The sequence below is a fragment of the Diorhabda carinulata genome, chromosome 1 (genome assembly GCF_026250575.1).
Source record: "Diorhabda carinulata isolate Delta chromosome 1, icDioCari1.1, whole genome shotgun sequence".
NCBI classification, from domain to species: domain Eukaryota; kingdom Metazoa; phylum Arthropoda; class Insecta; order Coleoptera; family Chrysomelidae; genus Diorhabda; species Diorhabda carinulata.
In genome coordinates, this window is record NC_079460.1 from 34,910,209 (window position 1) to 34,933,839 (window position 23,631).

The 23,631-nt window shown below is 29.9% G+C and overlaps 2 protein-coding genes across 3 annotated transcripts; one reads left to right on the plus strand and one right to left on the minus strand.

The window, feature by feature from the left end:
* The first annotated feature begins 465 nt into the window (after positions 1-465).
* Positions 466-1,076, plus strand: LOC130892656 (NADH dehydrogenase [ubiquinone] 1 alpha subcomplex assembly factor 2). Its single transcript, XM_057798215.1, has one exon. The coding sequence runs from the start codon at positions 587-589 to the stop codon at positions 1,007-1,009; it is 423 nt and encodes a 140-aa protein (XP_057654198.1). The 5' UTR covers positions 466-586; the 3' UTR covers positions 1,010-1,076.
* A 2,797-nt stretch (positions 1,077-3,873) lies between these two features.
* Positions 3,874-23,507, minus strand: LOC130892525 (poly(U)-binding-splicing factor half pint). Of its 2 annotated transcripts, none has more exons than XM_057798016.1 (11): positions 23,278-23,507; positions 22,885-23,212; positions 18,747-18,806; positions 18,116-18,276; positions 12,250-12,308; positions 7,032-7,376; positions 6,381-6,622; positions 5,162-5,439; positions 4,766-5,010; positions 4,517-4,689; positions 3,874-4,404 (listed from the first exon to the last, which is right to left on the minus strand). In XM_057798016.1, the coding sequence occupies exons 1-11, from the start codon at positions 23,329-23,331 to the stop codon at positions 4,295-4,297; spliced, it is 2,055 nt and encodes a 684-aa protein (XP_057653999.1). In that variant the 5' UTR covers positions 23,332-23,507; the 3' UTR covers positions 3,874-4,294. The 2 variants fall into 2 exon arrangements, with proteins under 2 accessions (XP_057653999.1, XP_057654079.1); XM_057798096.1 differs by lacking the exon at positions 12,250-12,308 and adding an exon at positions 17,154-17,200.
* Between the last annotated feature and the right edge of the window lie 124 nt (positions 23,508-23,631).

Below are 23,631 nucleotides of genomic sequence, written 5' to 3' on the forward strand. Positions count from 1 at the left end.
CATCATTGTTAGTTGTTAGACGATCTTCATGTTCCAGGCCGGAGAGTATTGGTTGAAAATCATTTCATTTAAAATTAAAATTTCTATTTCTTAAACACTTTTATTTGATTTATATTTTTACGATAGTATTTTATAAACACATTTTATTCTTATTTTTTATTATAAATAGCTACTCTAATGTTCACTGCTACTTATTTGTTATATTTATGAAAAAAATTAAACAAAAAAGTTCTATTAAAATAAGCATTGGATAAGCATATCAATGAAATCTATCGATCCAGTACATTTCAATTCGTGATTTTGTGAGAAAGAGAATTAACAATTATTCAATGAACGATTAAATGCAAAATACATTTAGTGATGTATCAAAGAAATTTCTAAAATTTCTGTTGACATGCGTGAGAAAGCAGGTAAGAAATTTATTTTAACAAAATGAAATGTAACTAGTAACTAAAGAGTTGACAATATTGACGTAACCTATTTGCCTATAAAGTAAATAACAATCAATTTCATGAAAATTAAAAGAATTTGCTTGAGGATATTTAATATTACACAGAATTATTTATAATACTACGTGATATACAAAATGTCTCAACCTCAAAGCCGTAGTATATGGGCAATGATAATAAGAAATTTTATTAATTCTATAAAGCCTAGACAATTTCGCGGGACCCTCGTTGGCACAGATTATTTTGGCAATAAATATTATGAAATTCCAGCTGATCCATCAGTTGGTAAAAGACGTGATAGTCGATGGTTTACTCCACCCAAAAAAGATGATTTTATGCAAGAAATGCCGGCGGAATGGGAATCATGGTTAAGAGGAAGAAGAAAGCATCCACCGACCGAAGAAGAGGTAATGAAAAACGTAGCCATAATGGAAATGAAAAAGCAAAATGCCATAGAAGTAGATGCTAAAGGAGGTCAAATGACACCGTTAACCAAAGGTTATGAAACATTTCCAAAGAGACATGAGTATGAATCTGTACCAGGAAAAAGAAATTGTTGATAATGAGTTATTTGTGTTGTTAAAATTAGTCTCGGTCAAAGTACAATAGAAATGCATATTTTACTAAGACATGTATTTCATTTCAGCCATTGGTACTAGATAGAGCAAATATATTTTAACTAATTCTGTATCTACTTGTGATAGATATCTAGCAGGTACTATAAGCAAGTTCTGTAGTTTTTGTATAGCTAAATTTAAGATGGTGGGGAACAAGAGATAAAATTTTCAATCATAATCTTTGCATTCAATATCTGTTTGACATATTCTGTATTACTTCTGCATTTATATTGGTTTATATTCTATTTTATGAGATTTTTTTGAACATCTCTTCGGACTAGCCAGAAGTTTGCTTAGATATCTTTTAATATCTCATATTGATTCAATCATCTCTCAGAATACTCTTTGGTTTTTTTTGTTCAATGATAGAGATGTAGAAAAGAAACTTATACTAGACTAGATCCTGGCATCTTGGTGAAATGACAAAACTACTGCAAAAACTAGAATCTATTACCGTTTATTTATATTTATTACCCAATAAGTTATGGAAAAGCACCATCAAACTAGCAGAAACTTGGTTCTAGAATGCATCACCATTGCAAGCAAATACAAAGTGCTTCAAACAAGAACCCTTTAGAAGCAAATATTTTCCTTGAATCTAGTACAAATACTGGGATTTGCAAGAACTTTAATACTGGAAGAAGAGCTGTATATATTGGAAACAGTTCTGTTATGGGGCTTAAATATACCTTAAGGTTGCAGTATAATGCAACACATAGTTTAATTTATCTACTTGTCTACGATAACAAAGATTTGAATGTTATTTCATTCATATTTTTCTATTCATGTTTTTAACCTTAACAACACATTATAAAGTGGCCAAATAGAAACTATAGGATTTAATTTTTCTGTTTCCTTGGAATGATGTTTGCTTCAATTCCAATGATCCTTTAGTGTGTCCAAACGATATTTTAGAAGTAATCTTTGTCTACATACAATCAAAGGTTTTGCAGACAACAAAAATTTTGCTTCTCGCATATGACACTCAAATCCTAGTACCGAAAATGGTAAAAATTTTGATGTCTCGAGAAATACCTGAAGCAGACCATAGAACGAGAGAGTGAAAAACAAACTTCTCTAGTCTGTAACAAAAGCGGCCAGTCAAGGCTTTTGTAAGTTAAAAATTCTATTGTTGACCAGAGAAGATGTGTCAATTACAAAAAAGAAAACGAACTTTTTGGATTGATTCAAATTCAACTCTTTATTCACGAAGAAATCTACCACCCAGCATGCCTAAAGTTTGTTTATAGAATTTCGACACCGAGATGTGGTAAAACTTCTCAAAGGTCTGGTCATCAATAAAGCCACTGGCCTCGATGGAATACCACCAATCTTATTGGAAAATTGCGCAACTGAACTAACAAGTTCACTATGCAAACTCTTCTCTCTATCATATAAAAGATAGGAGAATAGTAGATTGGGAATTTGCTCGGGTTCAACCCCTACCAAAAGAAGGGAAAAAGACGGTTCCTAACAAATACCGTCAGATTTTTTAAATTCCAGCCATTGTCAAGGTTATGAAGAAAGTTGTTAACCAGCAAATTTCGAGTCTGCTAACATCATCAGCGACCATCAATACGGCTTTTGTAAACATAGATCAACCGGGGATCTCCTGGTCTCTGTCCCAACGTATGGACTGAAGCTATAGAGACATGGGGAATTCATAGCAATTGCACTGGACATGTCGAAGTCTTATGACAGGGTTTGACATGCCAACCTTCTAAATAAATTAAGATCGTACGGTTCGTCATCCTCACTTAACGACTGGCTTAGTAGCTCCCTCAAATCCATCCAGGTCGTGATCAATGGTTACCGACTCTCTCCTGTACACCAAAAATCTACTTCACAAAACTGCAAATCCGTTTTTTACTTTTACCGACGATAACACACTGGTGTCGTTGTTGAAATCAGCCGCCCCAATAAATTCGGCTAACACCGAAATCCATAGACAGCAACAGATTACCACCACATACCGATTTTGAAAACATTCTGGAAGCCAACTGATTTAATGCAGCAAAGACCCAGGCTACTGTTTTTACAAAGAAGACTGCCACTGGATTTCAAGATTTGGTCCTGTCTAGACATAAAATATCACCATTACCGCAAATTTGCTGTTGGGTGTTGAAGTTGAGAGCAATATGGCCTGGCATAGTCACGTGGCCAAATTAGCTAAGGCAACTACATAAAAACTTTATACTCGCAACAGTATCTAATCCTCTACAAAGCCCAGATTCGTCCATCCTTGGAATATTGCTCGCACATTTGGAGCTCGTCTCCCCTTATACCATGAGGATGCTCGATTCAAAACAAAAGATAGCAATTCGACTTATAGACGATCCAGAGTTGAAACTTAGAGGTCACTGAACTGACTATTTTTACCGATACTACCACAGCAGACGCTCTTCCGAGCTGTCAAATATAATCCCACCTCGACAGGCAGACGTGGCTCATGAACACAGAGTTCGTCTGCAAACGTCCAGAATGTCAATGTATCGGTACTCCTTTCTTTGTAGGGGGAATCTGCTACGAAGGCACTTTTTTTGAGCACTACAACCTACAGAAGTTCAAGATCGATATCCACAGGGCACGTAACACTCGAATACTCAAGTGTAATAGGGTTTACACTTTTGTGCTTGTTTTTTACATAAAAAAAATGATCCCCATAAAGAAACTAAGAATTGTTTTTGTATTGATTTTCCATCTCTTTTTAGAAATACAGCGAAGCTTAGGTAATTTGAGCTTATTTTTTATACTTAGCTCTTGATAATTTTCTCAATTTACGGCAAGGCAAGTTTAAAAAAAAAAGGTTTGAAATTCAATATTTAAACTTTATTAAAAACGAACAATTGTTACAAGTAAAGAAATTAATTTACAAAAGAGTGGCTAAACAAATGTTTATATTAACGTACAATCAGCTACATTTATTCATAACGTATTACCAGACATTCCCTTCACACACTCCACAATTTCAGTAGAAACGATCCATTCTACTAATTGATAAACATTTACATAGACTTAGATCAGAGGGATTTTGCTTCTAGGAAAATCCCAGAGTGAGTCCTCAATGGGTGGTGACACCTGCCTCAAGCCACCCAATCACTCATAAATATAAACAATAAGAGGTCATGCTAATAGTTTAAAATATGTATATATGTTTTCATAGTTCAAACTAAAAATTAAAGTTACAGTTCACTTATTTACAATATGTCTTAATCATTTCTCAGTATGTTAACCCGAAAAATCACTATGATCAAACAATGTTTGGTCATATAGTGACGCTTGCACCAGCCTTCCTCCGAAATATCTTCCATTTAAAGCGTCCCTCGCTTTTTCACTAGCTGTAATAATAAAAAATTTAAAAACAATGATAGTACAGGTTGGCTTTTTTAGATACAAATGTGGATCTAAGATATATAAAACACAAATGTAACTTTTCATACTTATACTAACCGGTAGTTTCTGTGAATTCCACAAAAATTTTAACTATCACATCAGAATCGTCATCTTCTTCAGACTGTTTTTCATTATAAATTATAACTCTTTCAACTGATCCAAATTTACTACATTCTTCTTGAATTTCCTCCTGTAACATATCATCAACATCTTCTGGGCCTACCATGTTTCTGTAAATAATAAAAATTCTCTTCAATAAAACTTATTCCATACAAATACTTCATACTGTTAAAGAAAAATACTTACCTGAGAATAACAATCCTAGAGTCGACTTTCCTCATTAGTTTCTGCATCACAAAGTGTCTGGCATTTTGGCCTTTTATGGACATATTTTCTTGTTGCTGTAAGGTTTGCGGTTCACTTTGGTCTAACAATTTTTTCTGCAATTGCTCTTGTTGTTTTTGTTGTGCTTCATGGACTTTTTTAATGGATTCCATTGATGGTGGTTGACTGATTGTAGGTGTGACTATTGATGGTGCGGGCACAACAACCTGGAAATAAATAAAATTTTTGCTATGGTAACATGATAAGTATGAGTGAAAGAAATGAAAAAAAAATGGGATAGACATGTGCTTTTTTATATAGTGTGAATGCACGATTCTTTAAATTTTTTTTGTAAATATCAAAATGATGTTTACTTACTTGTGGTGGAGTAATTATAGGTGTAACAATAGAAGGCTGTGCTGTTATTTGTGGTATGGCGATACCAGGAGGCGGAATAACTGCAGGTGGGATACCAGTTGTTGAAACTACAGTAGGCATTGTTACAACAGGTTGAGTAATGCCAGGCATTACTACTGATTGAGTCACTATTGCTGGAGAAGCTGGAGATTTGCTTAAATTAGGTAATCCTAGCGCTGCTACATTACTAGCTACTGCATCCATGGCTTGTATTTTTGCAGTTGCAGCTGCTGCAGCAACTAAAATCAAACGATAATTAGAATAAACATTTTCTTATTGTAATTATAATAATGAAATTAGATAAGTATTCTATCAATGATTTAATCATACATCTGTTTTCCTTCTTAACGAGTTTGTTTTTCTTTGGGCGTTACATCAAGTTGTAAGTGAAACTTGTTTTAAAAAGGTAATAATAAAAAGAGAACCGAATGAATTTATGGGTATACTAAGCAGACCATATACTTTGTTTTATAATCACAAATGCAAGAAAGGTACTTCAAAAAAAAGTTTGGAACAACGGCCACATACGACGTCTATAATATAAATAGTACTTGCTGATTACGCCAGTAATTTATTCAAAGCGGACTGAAGACTACCATGAAGAAATAAACACTGATTTTTTGTATCCAATTCAAAAGTGTAAATGAAATCCCATAGAATTGATTTGGGCGGAAGTAAAATGGTTTATAGCAAGACATAACACTTAATTTGAAAAGAAGTGACATTAAAATCACACAAGTCCTAAATTAGGGTGACCCAAAGTGTGTAGGTCTCAGGTATCTGAAATAATGAATTTTGCAAGAATGTAACCTTGATGATTTTCACTCTAAAGAATTCTGTAATTGCAAATTTACTCTGCCAATTTAGGAAAAAGTGTAGCTCTCACACATTTTTAGTGGTATTTATTCAAAAGAAAAATCTGTTTTCTTTTAAAAAACTGGAAGAAAACTAAGTTTGCATTTAACTTTGACACAAGTTAGCATAGAACGACGATCATCTAATTCCAAAATTGAAGAGATCGAGGTAAATTTTTTTTCTAGAATGAAGGGGCTTATTTTTAAGATCTCCACACTATTTGAAATATAAATCATATAAAAAAATTCTTTCAAAACCCGGAAAATAAACTTTGTCAAATACTAAATTGTCTGAGTGTTAAATTTAATGAAATATAAGTAATTACCTGCGGCTGCTGTTGGTAAAACACTAGATCCCGAAGAAGGTCCCAATAATGCATTAGGAGGTGTAATAGCTCTACCAACTCTTAGATACTGGCCACCTAAATCAAATAAATTCATACTGGCAATAGCTTCGTTTGCAGCCTGGGCAGTTTCATATTCAATAAAACCATAACCTTTGTGTCTGTTTCCTGAACTACCTTGGGCAAGTTTACAATATATAATAGGGCCAAATGCTTCAAATACACTAAAATAAAAAAATATATATAAATGTTCAGTTGAAAATACTATTATCTTTTATAAAAACAATTCTCATAATAAATTTTTGGATACAATAATCAAATAAACAGAAAATTCTCTACAAATATTAAATTTTCTTCATGCAATTCCATTAACCACGAGATGACTTGCTTTTAGTATATAAACTGGAAGTTGAGCAGTTTATTTTCGATAAAATGGTTATCAAAACGGGAGACAAAAGTGTTGATACAGTGGTAGGTCAAGTGTTTTCGAAATTCATACTTATTCTTAAATATATATTGTAAAATAAAATAATTTTTATTTTAACATTTCAATTACCTAATGAAAATTTCATATTCAAAGTCTAATTAGTTTATTCAATTTAAAATTTCATTATTACTCGACACTTTACTAACCTTTTGATATCATCTTCAACTAAATCTGGATGTATGGATGCTACATAAATTCTATTATATTGTTTAGCTTCTTCTTGAATTTCATCGATGACGTTTTGTGCCTGTGGCATGTTGCTAGGTCTTCCGACAACTTTAATATTTCTACCACCAATCATGACACCATTCATCTGTTCAAGTGCCAATTGTGCTGCCTCTGGTATTTCGTATTCAACAAATGCAAAGCCCTTATGTTTTTGTGTAACTGGATCCCAAGACATATTTATAGACTTAATTGGGCCAAAAGGTAGAAAAGCCTGTCTGATAGTATCTTCTTTCAACTCGAAACTTATGCTGCCTACATACACCCTAAATAAAAAAAATAAATTACATTTGATGTGATAATTTGAAAATTATGCGATCTTAAAACCATTTTACATTTAACAAAAACCCAATTTTTTAATGTTGATGTAAATAAAGTAAGTGAAAACATTTTATTATATGCAACAAATAGCTATGCAATAATAGATTGAAAATTTTTTTCTATTTTCAATTTTTGTAATTTATAATTGGAAAAGAATTTTTGCTAGTACTACGGTGTTTTTTCCTCGGAATATGATATACATGAATTTTTTCTATTTTGAAGCTGGGTGTAATGAAGAAAACATAGATGTCATGAAATACTTTGCAATTTAGTTGAATCTTGAAGGCTGCAGGAATACACCGACGTAATTGTAGCTGTTAATTGTCACTAACTGTCTTCTTTTTTGGTTGAAATAAGCATAAAAATAATATTTGAATATTTGTTTATTTTCTCTCTTGGTATTGATTCAAATTGTTGCTCATTATAAGGGAATATCGTGAAGGAATAATAAGATTGGATATTTGGAACATAAAGATGATAATCACCAAAGGAAACTGGATGGACTAAAGGAAAATAAATGTTTGAATAACCCACTTTATTTTCACCGGGTCTAACCCAATATTTTATTCCTGAAATTTAAGTAAGTAGCCAGTAATTTCCCTAACATTATTTGAATATAGAAACTTGAAATGTAAGTTGAACAAAAATATTTATCACGAACTGTTTTCCAAAATCAAAATATATTTTTTTAATTATTACTTATATCAAAACTACTAACGTTAGATAATTTTTTTTCTATAAATTATGTATAGGTGAGGAGAAAGACATTAATTTAAGGAATGAGCAACTTACTGTAATACGGTTATCTTTATTTCTTTTCTTCTTTCTATTTCTGCGTTTCTTTCTTACAACTACGTAGATTCTTCTTTTCACAGAATTAAAGCTGATAAAAAAGGGGTATTTATTATTAAATCCCTTCAAGTATTTTATGAACTGCGTTACTAATGATTGTGAAATAATAAAATATATTTTTCGACTCTTCTATTTCAAGTTATACTACAGAAACTGGACGTTTTTGCTATTATATTATTATACTATTATAGTAAAAAATAATTTTATTGTTGATATAGCAGTTTGATGAAATCAAATCCATTATGCAATGGAAATTTTATTCCATGACTAAATTCCGTTATGGAAAGGTTGGTTAGGGATACATAATGACTGTCTTTAAAACACACTTACGATCCTTTAAAAATCAGATCTTATCAGCTAGATACTCATAAGTCGGAGAAATGGTTTCCTCAACAACTTCTCTAAAAAAATAGCTCTCATCATTTTTTTAAGGATCAGAAAAGTTTGAAAGTCTGGTTGAAAGGTATAAAAAATCTGAACTGCTGTACTCCTCTAAAAAATATTGTTAAATATGATTATCAATCATTTGAAATTTGCCTCAGGTAATATTGAGGTCCTCCTTAAAATTTTCTGACAACTAGCTTCGCTTCCTCAATTTTACAGCGTTTCGATCTGCTCATAATCACAAAATTTTTGCCTGTCGCTTTTTTATTGAAGAATCAAATGTGATCTAGTTGTACCTTTTTCACAAACTCAACAATTTCCTATTTCACTTGAATTTGAGTCAAAATGAGGATTGATTAGACCTATTTACACCTTCTTAGGCCTCTCCAGAAAAAAATCTGCCTAGGAGACATTTTAGTTTCTATCTTTAGAACTGAAATGCTTTGAATCATGCCATCTCCACTTTCAACTACAAACCCACAGGTCAATTACTACTATTATTACAATAAACTCCAAAAGTCATATTTTATTATCATGGCATATAGCCAAAAAAGTGTTTTTTTTTTGCAAGTTTCATATTTTGCATGATTTATAACATTTATTATTGGAAAAAGGATGATAAATTGGTTTACCCATCTAATCAATTTGAAATAATTATTAAATAATATTCCGGGGTAATTTTGTAAAGAAACAACATTCAACAAAATCTAAAATTAACAATAACGAATCTTTTGGAAGAAATAATAATCAATTAAATTCTTCCTTATCATTAGTACCGCCGTGTGCACCAATCGAACAGACTTTAACTTGCTAATAACTATACTGAACTCCTTCACATTAAGCTATACCACATTAAATGCTTCTACGTGAAATATTTCAGTTTTGTCTAAAGGAAATGAAGTCATTTTATTATATATTATTACAATATATTTGTAAACTCCTAAATTTGATTCCAAAACTATTGTGACATATATTATGACACAAAGAGTTTGACTGAAACTAAGTGTGAATTCTGAATTATTAGCTGATTAGATCCCAACTTAACCTGCTGATTTTCAAGTAATCCGAAAAATAGATCGGGTAGTAGCTTAACCAGAGAATGATCGAATGAAAATTGAGATAAATTTATGGTTATTTTATCTATTGCTAAGAAGTGAACAATAGATTGGAATTAATGGTTGACGTAACAAATTTCAGTTGGAAATGATGCATCATTAAATCATACCCTTATTTACTTGATCCGTCGTTTTAAATAGAGTTCAGTATAGAATATTTTCAATATAAATTTAAAATGAAATTCTAGGGGTTTTCTAGGTTCTCTATTTTTTCGATATCTATTTTCAAAATACCAAAAAAGTTATGCACATGTTGTTTATATATATATATTGAGTTACAGGACATTCTGACAGTTGTTATCAGACTATTTTAATGTGAGAACATTTATTTAAACATTGTTGTACTACCATAATCTACTTCGCAAAAGTTACTGTTACATATTTCAAATGACCCTTTGGGATGATAAAATGGCTTGGGACTTTGTATATAGATATGGATTTTGGTAATGGAAACAAAAATGATGTTTATAGTAACTTTATCATTTAGTAATTGCAATTTAGCAATAAAAATAAATGTATCAAATTACTTCTCATCCTCATAATAAATTCGAAAAATATGTACACAATTTTGATGCTTTTACATTTATTAATTTTATTTGCAAGCATATCAAGTCAAGTTCAGAAAATGTGAACAAGATTGGCGGTTAACACATGAAACTACATTAGTACCTTTAACAAAGTTTGAATAGTACATTGATCTAATAATAGGGTATTTGCTTGGTTTGGAAAAAAATAGTTTATATACAACTTTTATTATATATATATTCTTTGTTCCGATACTTATAGAAAAAGAATTATTGATAATTCAAAAATTTTGTAAGTAGTTTAAAGATTTCAGTAAGGCCGCCATATTGCGTGACGTCACAGGTATAAACTCTGAACATATGATACAAGGTAAATACGGCAGTTATTCTTTCGATTATTCTAAAAAAAGCGGTTATTATTAAACTTTGACTAATCTGAAAAATGGTATATTAATAAACGATCAAAACACCTGATAAAGTTTTTTTTTATGATGCCAAGATATTCGAATATAGTACAACAAAAATGGTTTGAAAGTGTTTTGAGGATCCTGCGAGATGTAATTATTTTTGTTGTATCGTTTTAATGAGTTAATAAGTAAGATTCATATTCAACTTATTTTAATATTTTATATTAATTAAGTTTATTCTTATATATAGAAATATAGAAAAATGTTTTATTTATACGTAACTAATAAATAAAATCTGTATTACAACAGCACTCGCTACTTTGCTGGCAACGATAACCTCGTGATCATCAAGCTCGGCAACCGCTTAACGTTTTTATTGAACCTATGACGTCACAACTGATAACTATTGAGAATCGTTTTCTTATGTAGTAAAAAATTTGAAATTCTTGCGATTTTCAGTTAAATATTTAGATATTATTTTTTCACAAATAAACAAAAAAATGAAAACTTTAAAAAATGCATGTACCCTATTGTGTTTTTAATGCAAATATTACATAGGTAAGTATATTTAAAAAAAATTTCATTTCCTAAATCAGATATTGAATTACCATTTTTCAAAGCAGATTATAGTACAGTCAAATATTTGTAATTTTTGTTATCTCGGATGAAACACGACGAAGGACGAATTTAGTTTAAATCAAATTAAATTCAGAAACTTAAATTTGACTTACATTGATTTAAGTACAGAAGATAATATGAGAATTTTGAAAATAAAACTTATTTAAGTCAAATATTATAAGGGATAATATAGCTTCTGTATTTGGGAGATATTAGGGTATTACTCTTATGAATAGAAGAACCATAAAATGTGCTCTTTACATTCCCTAGATACTTGTACCAATTAGAAATTATGTACTTTCCTCCGAGCACATTCAAACCCTACATCAGTAACAAAAAAATATTTACTATAAATCTTTTTTAAGTCATTATTACAACAGAAAGTATAATTTTAATTCCAGATTTATTACAGTCAATTCAAATTTTCTTTTTTGATATAAGGGCAAAATTTATATAACATGTTTACATAAATCCCTCTTAAAGCAATTTCAAACTTTCAATGAATAAAAACGAAGGTAATAATAGCAGATAAATTTAATGCTTTTAGTTTTTGTTTACCTATTATTCAAACTTGGTTATACCAGTACATAATTGACATTAAAAGTTTGGATTATTGAACTCACTATTAATAATTTTAATTATATACTATATAATTGTTATTTAATTTGTTTCAATTGTTTCTCGAGATTCTTTGGTGCAATCGATGGGTATAAATATCGATATGGAGTTATTTTACTAAACTTAAAACTTAGTTAATATATACCCCAGAATATTATATTTATGTAACCTAAATTGCTAACAACATTTTGCTGCACTTTGTAAAAAAATACAAATAAAAAGAAAACAATAAAAAAATATTTTATAAAACTTGGTTAAAATTTACAAAATGCAACAAGAATGTAAACATAGAGTGCTAACCTGCACATGAGGGCGAGAGCCTGCTGCCTCTGGATAAGATTCCTTTGACTAGCCTCTTGCTGCAACAGAGGACAACAGTCACGTCACTACTTTTTATAAAATCGGTTTACCCTTTTGACCAATACTTGAAATTTGTTGACAAAAAACATTGTTATTTTTTTCATTATTATAATAATTGATTTCTAAAAAAATTCAGTCTTTTAGTTTATAATGATAATTAAAAACAAATCCAAAATATATATAAAAGTATTTTTGAGAAAGATTGCAGTTATTTCATTAAGAAACTAGACTAATATTATATCAATTTTGTGATTAATTTGGAGCATATTATACATAGTGATAAAGGCACAAAAAAGAAAAACAGTTAATAAATCCTTATCTTCGTAACTTTAGAGGGTTAGATAAAGAAAATCGGGGATAGTTTAAGTTTGTTTAATTTAAGGTGTTTCCAGCTTTTCCACATTTTTAAATAATTTTTAAGGTCGTTCGTTAAAAAGCTGGTGGCGTCCAATTTAATATTAGTACCAGTTGTTTAAATACTTCAACCGAAGCCGAATACCACTTCCTGAGGAAGAGTCTCCTGCCGGGGAATTTTAAGTTATAAATTGAAACCCTTGAATGATGATGTAACCAAAAAAATGATCAGTGTGTGATGAGCACGTGAACATTTTGGGCGATGCGCGGCACGGCATCCTTATTACACGCCGCATAGTTGAAGAAGCCGTTAGATCAGGTGTAGTACAGGGACGGCATCGTATTATCGTACTGCAGTGAGATTGTTTATATTTATCTGTTGTATAATTTTTCATAAACATGTCTGACATGGGACCAAATGATGAAGTTGTTGACATTAGCTATACTCCGCCTAAGAAGAGAGCTAGAAAGATTCATTTTAACGCTAGCGAAAAATAAATGATTGTGAATTTTTATAAAAATGAAATGCAAGAAATGATGAAAAGACTGGTGATTACGTTATTTCCAAAACGGCAAATATTTCGGGAGAACCAAGGTCGAAACCAAAGTGTGGAATATAGACATTGTCATTGATGTGAAAGTTGAGCCCCTTAGTACAATTGTTGTCGACAGTGGAAGCTCAATGTCTTCTGATGGGAAATAAGAACATATTTTAATATTCCAATAAGCATATTATTGTCCGATTTCTGTATTCGGTGTTAGCAATAACAGGTTATATATAACCATTGAAAAAAGTACAAACTCAAAAATTATTAATACCTTAATTTTAAATTTCCTTCATATTGTATATTTTTGTATAGTTCTTCTCTTCTCTTCTCAGACTACCTCCTTACTATTGCATATTAAGCCCTATAGAGTTAATATGGGCAAACGTAAAATCATAATTACGAAAATGTAATCAGTCTCCAGAACTGACTAGAGATTGTAGAACTCGTAAAGAAAGTTCTAGCAGCAGACCGCCAAGAGCTTCGGAAAAACTGTGTTGAGCATACTATCAAAGAAGAAGATGAATATGTGGTATCACTCTATTTACAACCCATCAGAATGCAATCAAATGCTGAATAGTTCAAACGATTCTTACTACCATTATTATTTGTAACGATACTTTGGAATGAAAAATGTTTTTTTTCTTCTATTTTATTTGCAGAGAATTTATTTTCTTATAAGTTTTTAGCTTTGAAATTTCGTTTTCCAGAAAAAAAACGAATGGGGTACAAAAAGGGCTCAGTTTACGTCTGGTACCCTGTTTAAACCAAACTCCCCTACAGGCAGGTACATTTTACTCGTCTATTTACGTTATATAATTTAATATTAAGTTATAGCAAGTTAACGAGGTATAATAACGATTTTTTCCAAGTTCCAAGTAGGACTACAATTAAGTGCATTTGTCTAGCAAAAGATATTCATATTTTTAAAAGTATTTATAAAAATAATAAATTTATAAAATGAGGTAACTACGCCTATGGAAGATAGATAAAACAAAAATGTCCGCAAGGGTTTCTATAACCTGCTATTGATATTGGAAAAGCTATAATAATAATTACATATAACTATTTATTATTTATATCAATCAGCTGTATGACATCGCAAATTTTTTGTTAAGTGCGGTTCTGTTTTCAACCCTGATCACTTGCTCTATGCGTGGATATATTTTGGTTTACTATTTTTCTTTGATAAATAGACTTCAGTATCCAGTTACCGTAATAGTTTGTGTTTTTATATTAATAAATTAATTAATATAGCTAATAATGAAATATATGTTTTCTATTGTACTTTATTAATATTTTTTTATTACATTTCATTTTATTAAAACAATGTGTTTCTCCCAATGGAAAAGCGCCTTTTACTCTTTGAAATTAGGTCTTTTTCAAGGTAATTAATAGTAATATTTATAATTATTTATAACTATTTATAATTTATATTAATTTGCTGTATGAAATTTTTTGTTAAGTGCGGTTCTGTTTTATGCTCGGCTTTGAAGTTTTCAACTCCCGATCACGTGCTCTATGGGTGAATATGTTTTGGTTTACTATTTTTTTACTATAGTTTTTGTTGTTTAATTTATCAATTAATTAATATTGCTAACAATAAAATATATTTTCTCTATTGTGGTTCACTAATATTTTATTATTACATTTCAGTTTATTAAAACAACGTTATACACATAAATGCGCAAAAAGGCCAATAACATTTTCACGATCCTCATTATCGGATCTCGTTGTAAGAACTTTGTAATTTCACACGTACTTTGACCAATTCAATGAAAAAACTTTTTTCTTGAAACTTATGTTTTCCTACCACTGTAATGACTACTTTAACTTTGAATAATGACACGTTTATACATGTTCACGAGAATAATTATACCTACTAGGTGTATATGTATTTATTTTGGTAAAAAACAAGCTGTCCAGTTATTACGGATCTGATAAAAACGTAATAAATCTTGCTGGGGTAGCGTTTTCCAAATATAAAACGGACAATAAAAAAATTTGATAAGAGAAAGGTGGAGAAATTTTGATTTTGATGCAACTGAACAATTCACATAAAGAATCCTAGTAGAATAGGTCAGTACAGTGTGACCCTTCAAGATTGGAACGTAATTGTAAAAAATAAGTCGTTTATCGATGTTAATATTTTTTTAGATCATTTACTCAAAGACAAAGAGAATATATATAATATTCATTAAAGGCTGTAATTAAGAAATTATTATTATTAACAATGTTATGAAGACTATTATAGTTAGAAAACAGTTATTATTCCAAACTTTACGTTTGGAATAATAATTGTGCATAATTTTTTATAATTTCTATTAATAATTTGCAGTTTGAAACCGCAAAATATTTCTTAATTTCGGAGTGCGGTCCTGTTACACTTTCGGCTTTGGCGTTTTCAACCCTGATCACGTACACCATGCGTGAATATGTTTTGTTTTAATATTCTTCTTCCATAAATAGACTTTAGATAAAAACGGAAGCAACAAAAATAATATTCTTTTGTTGTGACAGTAAGACATAAAATAATTGCAAAAATAAAAGTCTGGTATGGTCCAAAAGGAAGCCAAAAAACAATCAAAAACTTCTAGAAGCACGAAAATTGTTATTTCAGTTTTATTAAATGATATTTATCAAAGAAAAATGTTATCATTAACATATGTATGGAAAATTTATGGGGACGAACATACAATAAAAGCATATCCAAAGAACTTTGTGGATTAGAAAATTGGCAGGCAAGAGAATTGCTTCAAGGTACACAATAGGTATTGATATTTGAATTAAATTTTTGTGAGTGCATCATGATCAGAATTGTTCATATATTATTAACAAATTGTAAATGTGATCCAAACCATAAATGTTAATATGAAATACATTGATTTGATTATTTTATATTGGTCACAAGATACTATGACACATTATGTATGTGTGTATAGTAATAAAATAATTATTTTCACCATAAGGTATTATATGAATAGCCATTTATTATTGTGTTTGTTTTATATCGTTCCAAAGTCCGTTTATCAAATCACATAAATTATTTCAAATTCAAAGTTGCAAGTTGATTGGCATAATGCTGTTGGTTTATTCCACGTCGAATGTCCACGATTTCTTTCCATTTTTTTATTCAAAATTAATGTTTAAAGTATTTTTGAACAACTCAAATAGCACTAGTATAACAACACATTTAACGTCTGATAACCAACAAGTGACCAAACGTATATATTATTTGCTTGTCGCTATTCGAGAAGTGCTTTTATAAAGAATTGAAAATGAAAGAAAGCAGAAACGGAAAATCTAATGACGTTGCTGAAAAAAAAAACAAAATGAAAATCTGAAACATTCTGTTTCAATATTTTATTTCAAAAATAAAACAGCCAATGATAATTATCCCATTGCTGAAAAAATTAGACACTCAAACAACAATCGAAGAATCAAGTATTTTCTTCAAGAATGTGGTTATTGAAGACAAAAATCAGTTTCAAAAATTTTATCAATTCCTCCTGATCCTTCTTTTTATGTTGGAACATGGAAATTTAGCTTCAATTTTTTTATCAATTTTTTAAATAAAAAGTTAGATAATTGGCAATTATTTTTTGAAATCGAAATAACCATTTAAATAATATATTAAACTATTATTCTGTATAGTCTCTATTTAATATGTTGGTTGTTTAAAACAATAGAATAAAGTGGATATCTGTGTCCTGAATGCTTTTTATGAGTTTTACTAGAAATAATAATAATAATAATCTTTTAACTATAGAACAAATACTGCAATTTCAATAACATTTGAAGGAGAAGTTACAATGTGTTTTGTCATCAATTTAAATAGCAATTTATATGTATAATTTGGTTCAAAAGGGTTATTTTGACGCAATAATAATGGGGGGCGAGCTCTCGCCCCCTAGGCGGGCGTGTGCGGTACATCTACACACTAACCTGCACATTAATACTAGTACTTGATGTCTCTGGAAGGTTTTATTTTTCTGTGGAGTAAAGTTTCATTAATTTATTTTTTAAAAAATCTTTTGACAATTTAAATTTATTATTCTCGTTCTATACCATTGGGTAAATACCTTAACAATTTTAGTATATTATTTGTGTAAAAATTTCTCTTCATTCGCCCTATTCAAACATAGAATAATTTGATGAATAAACCATAAAAGTAATGAAATAAAACAATTGGTCAATAAACAAGTTTGAAACAAAAAGAAAAAAATGTTCTGAAACGATGTGGAAACAGGAACTGGTCTCATAGTAGAAAAACTGCTATACAGTAAAACAACCCAAAAATTTACAAAACGGTAGTCAAGTCTAAACATAATTACTAAGCAAACAAGAGAGAAAATCCCTAATAGGACTAAACATGAAGAATACAGGCGAAGAATGCTCAAAATGAACAAAAAATACGGAGCACAAGTAAAAACCAATAGTAGGATGCCAAGTAGATAGGAAAGATTGAAGAAATGGTGAGATGAGATATAGAGAGACTAACATCAAATATATACATAAATCAAGGAGAGAAAAATAATATTAGAAACCATATAGCATCGCGTAAAAAACTGGGAAATCAAAGATAAATCGATTCTAGTGAATGGATCCATTAATTCACTTCTCTAGGTTGGTTAATCTTGCACACAATGTTGAGCGGGTAACTTCTGTCTATTTTCCCAAGTATTTTATATGTAATGTCTCTTCCATTTGATATATTGTGTGTATATTTGGCACAATATAAATTCCAGACATTAAAATTGAAAGATATAAATGTTTTGTGAGCACATATGTCGTCCCACCATCAATAATTCTGTTTTATGACTTCCTTTACTGATGAATAATAAATTCATTCAACTAGAACGAGAACTAATAAATTTAATTTTTTGAATTGAAATAAAAAGAAATACCTGCTGTTGATATGCAATGGTCTGCTTCATAAGAACCATTCTAATACTCTGTTCCATTGCATATTTTTTTGCTTTACTAACGGCTTCGGCGTCTTCAGAAGATAGTTTTGGAAGTGAACCTCCTAGAATACCAGCTATGGTACTGCTACGAGCGCCAGGACCTATAACAAATAAAAAAATTAACAGATATTGAAGTAAAGTCAAACAAAGTCATACTTTTCAACTTTACACCATACAGTCCTCAAAGTAATTTCTTCTCGTTTGTGAGACTTACAGAAGTCTCCAAGTTATAATTACATAAGATTTCTCTAAGAGACAAACCATATGAAAAACGCACAAGATAAAATTTTCATCAACACTTCCCAAGCATTTCACTGGGTCAACTTAATTCATATTTATAATAAGTGAAGCAAATAAAAAATGGAGTACCTACTAGAATGGGACAGTCTACCACAAAATGTGATTCAAATAAAATTTTATAATTTGTAAACTGTTAAAATTAACTACATACAAAACGTGTAGATAAGAATGAAGACATTGCTGATTATTTTTAACCTATTTTTATGTAAAAGTTGAGTGGCGAATAATTTCAATAGAAACATGTAAGATATTTAATTGGGAAATAATTTACCTGTAATAACTTCTCCAATTTGAGTTAAATCATAGTTATACTCGTATCCAGCACACAATCCTAAAACAAATATAATTTGTTAACAACATTAAAAATGTACTTAATGAATGAGGGGATAAGATCTTCACAAACTGCAACGAATTAATAAGTTTAGAAATAAAATACCAATTTAATGAATTGTACTTATGAGACAGTAAGAGATTTGTTTGTTCACAAAAAGCATTAAAATGACGTTTTATTCAAGTCCATTTTACAGTTACAAGAATGACCTAGTAACATTTTAAAAAGGTATTTTACTCCCGACATACCTTTGGAAGTTACTATTTACTATCAGATTGGATCCAATTTTGTTACAATTTCGGACTTGCTACTGTAGATGGAAAAATAAATAGTCTTCTTGGCTTAATTTTAAAAATTTTGATACAAAGAAAGGACACGAGCCTATTTCATTATATCATCTCATAAAGATATTCATTTCAACTTCACATCAGATATCTTTAGAAGTCCATTTCCAATTAATATAATGTATAAATCAGCTAACTTTAATAACAAAATGTATATGTTTTCTAAAATAATTAATGATTTCTGTCTCATGCACAGACAATATTTATAAAAATACAAAATTGAGACTACCAATAGAAGTTTGTGTTACTTTCGAATATTCCCTCATTTAGTTATTATCGTATTTATTCATTTTGGCTGATGAATACAGGTTTTGGAATGATCGGACATCTATTTCTGGTCCAAACTGTCAGATAAACTTTTTAATAATTAGACATCCTATGGATATTCTTCTAACAGTCTATAATTTATACAGGTACCAACAGTTTTTATAAAATTAAAATTATTTTATATAAAGTTTAATGTAATTAGACTGGAAGAGTATTCATTTGACGAATTTCCACAACGCAAATTCAATAATCAATTATTAGTGAATATATCTCTGGTATGAAGAATTCAAAGTGGACGGATAAATTTAAAGATCTTTGGATACATTTGACAAAATCGGTAGTCGCCCAGGATAATCAAAGAAAATCGACCAATACATCAAAAAACCGAAGCTTGATTTCAAGAATTCAAAGATATTTATTATAATGCTTTACATTAATCATGTTGTTAATGTATGGTGCAGGTATTTATTTGAAAACTAGAAGTTAATGGTTGCTTGAAAAAATGAAAGATCGTATCAAAAATGTTCTGGTCCTCTGATTAAAAAAATGTCAAAATAAAAATATGCAACCTCTCACTGTATGTTTTTGGTCATATATTTTACATTGCAACTTGCATTATAATTAACTATTAGACACTTACACACCATGATAAAATTAATATTATTCATAAGTTTCGGTTTGACAATGAGCCATATTTTTTATTTAAGTTTTACACTATTACCCATAATATAAAAGCAGCGATATTCAGACGGGAATTTATTATTAGTATATAAAAAGGAAAAATTGAATGGACAAATAGAGATATCAAAAGAAGTGTAATGCCTAGTTATTTAAAAAAATAATCAGAAGCATGAATATGTCTCTGGGACAAAAATATCCAAGAAGCATTTACCAGTGAATAGTTTATTATCACAGTATTTGAAAAAGCATATTTTATGAACTCTTTGATTTTTTAGCAAAAATAATATTACTCAATTTTAGTAGTAGTGGAAAAAGCAAAAGCTCTTTAAATACTGAAAATTTCGAGAGTGCCTATTGCTAGCACCTCATCGGCGCCCATATTTAAAAATTAAACCAGTACTTTCAGTAGTAAACATGGTGTCCATAGATATGAGCCTAATTCGCCTTAGCGATAGTCCGCTTCTGGAAAAAGGTATACATTTAGTTTATCTGGAAACATGAAAATCGATACTCTGAGTTGTTTGGTATATTTCTATAGTAATGATGAGACTATAAAAACCGGTTTGGCATTGTTCTATGAAGAAAATATTTATTACCATTATTACTAGCAACATTCATTCTTTGATTGCATTTATAAAATCGAAAAAAATTAATGGAGTCATATTATTTTTAGTTTTTTAAGAATCGGGTTCTTCTGAAACACAAAATAAAAACTAATAAAATCAAAAAAACAAATTATGTACATTTTTTTTGAAGATCTGGCAAGTCGTTATCCATGGTGGCTCAATTCATACCTCTAGAAACCGAAAATCTCGCAATACGTAGCCCCTATTAGCATCTGGAAACATAAAAAGAAAATAGAGATGTCTAAGACAACCGGCATTTTCTTATGGGAATTACAGAAGTATTGTAAAAATATGAGTTTCATGTATCAACATTTAAAATCAACTTGGTGTAGATAAGTTTGCAAAGTTGATAATATAAATCAAGGTGTTTCTCAAATTGAAATTCATTCCTTATTAAATATACTAAACACTAAGGTAAAATATATAAATATTTTGATGAATGATCATTTTTATTTAAAGCACGGATTAAAATTTTTTTTTATCAAAGAAATATTTCAGCACAATTGGATTGACCGAAAAGTGTATTAATGGGGACATCTCCAGATCTTGTAATGGTACAATGAAATATAATCTTGAAAATGGACATACCAATTTCTGAATGAAGGGTTTACTTGTGTATATTTTCGCACCAAACCTTTCTTTTAATGACAAATTCCAAAATAAAATGATATGAGTTATTCATAATTTGTAAACAACAAATTTGTATTAATAAATATAACAAAAATTATAATGATAACTTCCATTCAGTAATAATTTATTTTCAAATTGCTATTGAACTCTTAAATGATTCTGGTCTTTACTAGCTAAAATAATAAGCCGTTTCAAATCAATACATTGATTGTGATTAATATACTTCAAGTATCCTCAGAAAAAATTCATCAAGGTACTCATTATAAAAAAACCAATATTGATACCTTTTGTATAATCACTCTCTTACAATGTGATAATAAAAGTTACTTTTATTAATTTACTGCAATTTTTTAAGCAGTTGACAAATGCTCAAGAACATTCCCAAAACTCAATTTCTAAGGAAGTTGGGTGAAGTTTTCACACCAATAACACCACTAAGACACCAAAAACTTGAAACCATTTTAGTTCAACTTGATTATTCAAATATATGTGAGATAGTGAGTTTTGTACATTCTATTCAAATCAAAAAGGTATTCATCACACAAGTAAAAATATATTATTAATTAAATTTTATTTGAAAGATTTGGTACAATCTCAAAGAAGCTCAGGATAATTCTTGGAAAGTTACCAAACCAAGTGGATTTCATTTAGTTGAAATTAAAAACAAGCAACACTTGTGGAATGTCTAATCCATTTAGCTGTCATATTTTTACTCAACAAATTGTTTTTATTAAATTACACCTTAGCTTCATGGATCTGATTGTAATAATAGAAAATCTTAAATAATTAATTTAAGCTGACTCTTCATGAAAACAATGTCAATGTTTTATCTAGAAAATAAAATATAAATATATATATATATATATATATATATATATATATATATATATATATAAATAAAATTCCTTGAAATAATAACAGGTTAAAGACAAAAGACTGTGTGTGTAATTCATATTTTCCATTAATGCAATGTACAAAAAAATGCTAAATAACTTAAGCAGCAGTAGCAGTATTGAATGGTGGTTAATTCAAAATCCTCATTAATTGCTATTAAACTTCTTGATGAGATATTCACATGATGGTTAGCTTTATTTAAATTCTGAGATACTAACATTAAGATTAATTGAGCACACCATTTTCTTAAAGGAAAAAAATTATTTCATTAAGCTGGGATTTTCTCAAAGTGCAGTTACTAGTTTCAAACTTACCATCAAATGTAAAGAAAATAAACTTTCACAAAGGAATGAGTTTCAACTTTTGTGATACGGATATTTAAAACTGGCTTTGAAGCATATATAACTTTGTGAAATGTACAAATTACTCATACTTTTATGCATATTATTTATTTAGGTGTGTCTCATACCGTGTAGCTTACTGCTACAGTAATGTCACTAACCGCTATGCCAAGACTCCATTGAGGCAACCAGGCCGATCTCTTTCTGGAACATCTCAAGCAAGACATCTCACATTAATATCTTGTCACAAATATACAGTCTCTCGTAACACAATAGAACTCAATTTCAAACTTACTTGCTGGATCAACTGGTATATCCGGTGTTTCTTCTGTTCCTGGAGCAGGAGGTTCATAATCCATGGAATCAAGTTCTGTTTTAGGCTTACTTACACATTCCATTTCTGGAGTCCCTCCTGATTCTTGTTCAATAGGAAGGGATATTTGATGAGAAACGGTATCAACAGTATTTATCTGCATTGAAGGTAATGGAGGAGGAGGTATGCCCAATGTCTGGATGCCTGGTGGAATCATCGGCGGTGGAGGAATGGGAGGTAGAACTGATGGAGGTAAACTGGGAGGAGGTAACAACGGAGCTAGAGCATTAACACTCTGAGTTATTGGAATCTAAAAATATATTAATAACATTTGAAATGAAGGCATTTTTGTTGTTAAATTAAAGTAATACTTACGGATTTAGTCGATGTAGTCATCATGAGGCGTTGCTGTTGAAAAGAAGTCATCATTTTGTAATCAATTTTGATCAAAAAAAAAGAAAAATTTTTAAAAATAAAATTATTGTACACTTTACGTTAATAACAAAATGGCGATATTACGTATAGATTAAAATAACTCCATACTGTAATTCTCAGAACACTGAGTGACAATCATGTCTAATGCCAACAGAAGACAACGCTACTCTGTTCAAACCATAGATGAACAAGATCATACATCTAATTCGAGGTGGAAATTACGCTGGAAAATATCTTACAATCAATCAAATTTTTCATTTTGAGAATACGAAGTGATCCATATATGAATGTAGT

Excerpts from the sequence above, each read along its gene's own strand:
- LOC130892656 (XM_057798215.1), top strand. The coding sequence starts at position 587 with ATGTCTCAACCTCAAAGCCGTAGTATATGGGCAATGATAATAAGAAAT.
- LOC130892525 (XM_057798016.1), bottom strand. The coding sequence starts at position 23,331 with ATGATGACTTCTTTTCAACAGCAACGCCTCATGATGACTACATCGACT. Across the intron at positions 18,277-18,746 it reads AATTGGAGAAGTTATTACAG|GTCCTGGCGCTCGTAGCAGT; the intron begins GTAAATTATTTC and ends TATTTGTTATAG. Across the intron at positions 5,011-5,161 it reads CTATAATTACTCCACCACAA|GTTGTTGTGCCCGCACCATC; the intron begins GTAAGTAAACAT and ends ATTTATTTCCAG.